At 40.1% G+C, this 6,000-nt stretch overlaps 1 protein-coding gene across 1 annotated transcript in view; it reads right to left on the bottom strand.

Annotated features, from left to right (window-relative positions):
* Positions 1 to 1,254: 1,254 nt before the first annotated feature.
* The window catches only part of SLC17A8 (solute carrier family 17 member 8), a 59,201-nt gene continuing 54,455 nt past the window's right edge, over positions 1,255 to 6,000 (bottom strand). The window contains exons 11-12 of the mRNA XM_077168163.1: positions 4,896 to 5,023; positions 1,255 to 3,686 (exon numbers count right to left, since the gene is read on the bottom strand). Coding sequence (XP_077024278.1) covers positions 3,345 to 3,686; positions 4,896 to 5,023 — 470 coding nt within the window. The 3' untranslated portion in view covers positions 1,255 to 3,344. The remainder of the gene's footprint in view (positions 3,687 to 4,895; positions 5,024 to 6,000) is intronic.

The raw sequence follows: 6,000 nt of genomic DNA, 5'->3' as shown, positions 1-6,000 counted from the left end.
TGCTAACACTCTCAGGTTCCTGAAAGAAACAAATAGAAATATTTTCTGGAGAACAAAAAAAAAAAAAAACTTAAGCATTATGTTAAGCCTCAAATAATTTCTACAAACAATTTTTTAAATGCAATGTCTGCCACAGTCAAAGGAACTCAGACACAAAATGAGAAGAGAAAAACCAGCAAAAACAACAGAAACAGAATTACAAGGTCTCCAGATACTGGTATTCATTGGACATGAAAATAATTAGCTAACTAGTTCAAAGAAATAAAATACAGGATTGAAAATTTCGGCCAAGAACTGGGAATATGTTTTAAAAGACAAAGCAGAATTGAAAAAGAACCAATAAAAATTCTAGACCTGATAATGCAATAATTGAAATTAAGAACACAATGGATGGATTTTCACCAGACTAGACCTCATTAAAGAAAGAAACAAGGAACCAAAAAATAAGCCAGAAGAAAATATCTAGAATGACACACGAAGCAGCAAAAGGCTGGAAAATACAAACAAGATGATCAGAGACATATACACAGTCCAGCATACATTTAACTGGGCTCTTAAGAGAAGAGTAGAAACAGAATGGAGCAGAAGCAATACCTCAAGAGATAATGGCTGAGAATTTTCCAAAAATGCTGCAAGACATTGATCCACAGATTAAAAATAGAATTAAATGGCCTTGGCACAAGGGGGCGAGGACGGTGTTAAAAAACAACAACAACAACAAGAAACAAAGATGACTCCAACATTTCTAACTTGAGCAAAAGCCTTATGTCATTAACTGAGGTAAGAAACTGAGAAGGAAGAGCAGGTGTACCGGAGTTGGGGAAAGCAGTGTGAACTATAAATAGCAGGTTCCAATTTTTACCTATTGAGTTTAACATCCAGGCAGAGAAAACAAATGGGTTCTTGATTAATTATTTTTCTTGTCATATTGAGAAGTCTCCAAAACTTTCATTCTTTGGAAGGGACCAGCCCAACTTTATTGTCTCAAGAATCCAGAACGCTCAGGGCTTCCCTTCCTGCTAGAATCTATCGTTTACCTCAAACACTTGCTCTGCAAATGGACATTTGTAGCAAAATGTACACTGACTTGCAAACTTTATCTGCCTGGTGTTCACATGTAATTATCTGCCCAACAAAACCCTCACAGAGTAAAACACATGACAACAGAATGAAGTATTTTCTAGCTTTTAATGCCATGATTGAGGATTCCATTTTTTTTTTAATACTATGAGGAAAAGTTATGGGTACCCTAAATACTTCGATGTATCAAAATGTGGAATTTCTGCATACAACACCGATGATAAATGACATAGAATAAATACAACTTCATTTCACAGTCTACAATATTACCTTAAGGGTTATTGTGAGGTTCTTTAAAATAGTTATTTGACATTATTAACACCTTATTAAAAATAAAACACCAACTATCATAAATTTCTAATATTTTTACTTAGAAAACAGCACAATTTTCACAATAAACTCTGTGACTAATGGACGAAAATGATATAGCATGCTTTCTTTTCAACTGAAAAGTTCCCCTAAAAGTTTGAATAACAGCGATGATGATAGCTAATATTTATTGAGCATTTTTTACATGCCAGGAACGAACTATTCTAAGGAACTTACATGGATTCAACTCATTAAAAATAGAGATGCTGATAACATAAATTACATACCAGCGCTATAAAGAATAATATTTATTGGAGAGCCAGACAATTTTTCTCAAAATTATTCTCTTTTAAAAATACACTATAACTCGTTTGGTACAACCAGGGACCAGAAATATATATGAGAGTTGTTAGAAAAAAACGCTTTACAATAGTAAACTACAAGCAAACATAATTTTTTGTCCATGATACTGTATTTTTCTTCCGAAAGTAGAAATAAATTTTCAAAAACAATGAACAGGAAAATCATTTTATTTTCTTAACTCTTTACATACCAACATTAAATTTTTAAATCTATCTAGAGAGTATCCATGTTATTGCCTTATGCAGTCAAAGATGAATTTTCCAGCACTATAGGTCCAGTTGTCCAGATGTCTTCACTCTAGCAGCAGTTACCTGTATAAATACTGCTATATTATTGTGGTTTCCCTACATATTATTCCCAATAGAGTTACTAGGAATACTTCAGTTGTAATTTTGTAAAATTTGACCATATTTCCTAATATAGTCACCAGTAAAAAAGACTACAGACATATTTTTTAACAGAAAACTCTTTCAGGAAAAATTTTCCCTAATACAACTCATGAACTTACTTTTTCAGTTATTAAATGTTTTAAAATTTATAAATAATTTGGGACATTATTTGAAACATTCTTGGTATTATGAAAAGTTGAAATTGAAGAGCCATGCACTTTTTTACTTAATCCAGCCCATTCTGACCATCAGATTCCTGGAAATTTGGTTAAGCTAAATAGCAATCTACTTTCCTAAAGAACCCATTTGAATCTCTTATATAATCTGTGACTCTCATGATCTTAAAAAGCTGTGAATTCACAGAAACATTAGACTCCTTGGATCATACAGGACTCTAAGGGTCTTTGAATCCAACCCTCACACAATATCTGAATCTTCTCTGCAATATCAAGCCACAAGTCTTCCCATCACCGTCCCTACCAAAAGGGGGCCTTACCCATAAGACAACCCCTTCCACTTTCAGACAGTTTTCATTACTAGAAAGTTCTTGCTACACTGATCTGAAATCTTCCCCCAAACTGCCAACTAGTTGGGGGGACCCCCAAAGCCAGCACCGCCTCTAACGGGATGACCTTGGGCAAGTTTACCTCTTGTTGCTTCCATTTGTAAAATGGGGATAAGAAAAGTATCTTTCAGGTGTACAGAGATTAAATGAGGATGTTTATAAAGCACCTGGCCCAACACAGGGCTTCCATGAGCAGCAGCTTTTATTTGGAACAGGGAACCCTACAATACACAGCTCCTTCAAAGATAATGATGGTAACTGAGCTCACTCTCCTCCGGGCCTAATACCCCTTCCCTTCAATGCTCCTTTGGACAACATGATACTGTCTCCCCTACTTTTATAGTCATTTCTTTTTGAATGAGTTCAGTTCTTTGAGAAAATGACCAACTGCCAATCCAAAAAAAAAATCAGAACATATATCCCTATTACATCAATGGAGATCAAGTGCTATACCATAAGTGTCACTGCAAGATAATATTTCTCTTTTCTTTGTTGCTGATTAAATCTCCTCCCCTCCCTTAGCTCCCTCCAGTGTCCCCATATCTGGCTCTCTGGCAAGCCCAGCCAAGAGGCGGGCAATAGATACGGATACTTTCTGGATCTACAGTGAGGAGATGACGAGGGAGGTGCCTCAGACCCTAGGATGGATCTGGAAAGCTTCCCCCTTCTCTCTGATGGGAGGCTGGCTCTTCCTCACTGAGGGTGGCTCCTCTCTGCCCTCTGCAGTCCTTCCGAACTTCATAGTTCTGGCTGGTGGCCCCATAAGACGTCTTCTTTTGGGGACTTGCAAAATGCTCATGGTTGAGTTCTGTCTCCTCGGCTAATTCATCCTGGTCAAGGATTCCACACTTCTCCTCGGAGAGAGTCTCAGGGTCAGCCCACTCCTGCTTCTCCCCAGAAGCAAAGACCCCGTAGAAGATCACGCCACTGTAGTGCACCAGGGCAGCTATGAGGAAGACATTCTGCCATTCCTCACGGGTCTACACAAGGGAATAAAGCACTCATTAAAGGTTTAACCAAAAACAGAGGTTGTCCAGACGCCTCTACTGAACAAAAGCCCATGCCCTTCTCAAAGGCAGAGCTCTGCTCTCTGCCAGAAGCAGAATCCAGGGTCCATAAAAGGGTCAAACGGAATTCGGGCACTTTTTAAGTTTTTTCTAAATTAAAAAAAATTTTTTTTAATGGAAAGTTGGAAGACTCCAATAAATGTGCATTTTTTAATTAAAAAAGATAAAACACCATGTAAAGATACGTGCATCGCCATCCCTAGATGTCCTATATATACAAACGGGACTGCCTCTCACATAGTACATTAAGTTAAATTTGCTGCAGGAACCCACCATTTTAAAGATCAAAGGCCTCCTTGCTTGCCTTTGGATGCATAACAATATTTGATGCCCTAAAATGCTCATCCTTTTCTGTTAATGCCTTGTATCAAACAGATTTTCTGTGTAAAATATGGAAAATAAAAAAATAATTGAAATTTGGCTTTTGAGGTTAGGGGATTTAATAGTCATGTTAACATTATTATTGACTTGTAAATAGAAAGGGGGAACATGGATTTCTGCCTATCAAATCCCCAAATCCCACCTTCCTTTTCTGAAAGATTTTCTGAAGTCCACAGGAGGCAATCCAAATAAGAAAATCCAAATTCTTATTTGCAGAAAGTCCTAAAACCTTTTCTAAATCAGAGATAAGGGAAGTGGGTGGCCAGCAGCTAAATTGCTTCTGGATCATGGGATTCTCCTCTACGACCCACCCTTGTTTAGATACACAGAGGCTCAGTACTGATCGGATGGAGCTCCTGAGGAAGGGTCACTTTATTTTCTCCACAACAAGGAAGTTGAAGAGTACGAACATGTTTAAGCTGTAACAGGCTACGCAACGAGCTGGGGATGGCCTTGGGTAATTCACTTCTACTGAGTTAATTCCTTCAGTTGTGCCTCTCAACGGTCAATACGCCTTTGCTCCTCCCCTCACTTTTAATTTTCAGTTGAGGAAACTGTCAAGTCAAACTGCCATCAATCATTTAACAATAATTTTAAAAATAGAAAGAAAGAAAAGGAAAAAGAAAGAAGAGATGGAACGACTCCTCCAGGGGCAAGGACACACTCCACCTATTCACCCGTGGCTGAGGTGGGTCCTTGAGGTTGCAAGCTGTAGCCCCCAGCCCCAGGGGAGACCTTTACCTTGTGCTTGGTCATTGCACCCACGATGAGTGGACAGACCATTCCAGAGAGGGTGCCCACTCCATTGGAGATCCCCATGAGAATGCTGGCGTAGCGGGGGGCAATGTCCAGGTGGTTGACATTAAAACCTAGAGAAGCCAAAACCCCAAACTCAGAGTCAAAATCAGATTCCCAGATTCACTATGGAGAATGTTCAGCTCCCCAACTCCCATCCATCTGTTTGGTTTCCTCCAGAATATGACTCCGTGGACAGCCCTGCCTAGGGGCCGGGGTAAGGATTGTCAGCCTATGTCTGGACAAACAGCAAGAAAATGCCCGGTGGCTGAGCAGCGTGGCTGTCCAGGAGGGTGGTGGCGCCTGTGCCTTCCAGATTCAGGACCGCAAATGCGTTGTTTGGGGCAGGGGTGGAGGGCTCTGCAGCCTGGACAAGATTTATCCAGAGTGAACACACACACAATCACACACAGTATGATTAGAACAAAACCCTGCCTCATAAGGGCCTCCCCGTCCTAGACTCATTCCAAAAAACCCAACAGAGCCTTAGTGGCCACATGGCACCATGGAAAAGAGTGTTAGTGCCCTGTTTTTTTTGGTAATAGACATTTGCACGAACATTGGCAGACCCTTCTGAAATTTACAAAACACGTTCACATGCAAACTTGATTTGGAGCCTGTAAATCTGGATCCGAATCTTATTTGCATGATTTGAGGCATTTGTAGGGCTTTGTTTCCCAGTCTATAATATGGGGCTAATATTGCCACCTACCCCCTAAAGATGCTGTGATATGAGATTCAGGGAAGAGGTAAGTAAAGCCCTTGATGAATCCCTAAGCTATCCTAACCACAGCCACTCCCACACTCTGCTCTTAGCATCTTTCCCTCTTTGATGTCTTCCTGTGTTAAAAGAAAATGCTGCTGGGAGTGGTGAAATAATGCATCACCAACACCTCCCTGTCAACATGTTTATGGTAGGGAAGAAAGAGTGGAAGGAAGAGGCAGAAGGGACGACAGGCAAGGGCAGGCTATGGAAGAAGAGACTCAAGGCGCTGGAAGCCTCCTTTGCCAATAGTGCCCAGGAGTGCCCCATAGGGTGGGACAGCTGGCA

This window comes from Tamandua tetradactyla, chromosome 7 (genome assembly GCF_023851605.1).
Source record: "Tamandua tetradactyla isolate mTamTet1 chromosome 7, mTamTet1.pri, whole genome shotgun sequence".
Lineage (NCBI taxonomy): Eukaryota > Metazoa > Chordata > Mammalia > Pilosa > Myrmecophagidae > Tamandua > Tamandua tetradactyla.
This window is presented reverse-complemented; position numbering and strand designations above follow the sequence as displayed.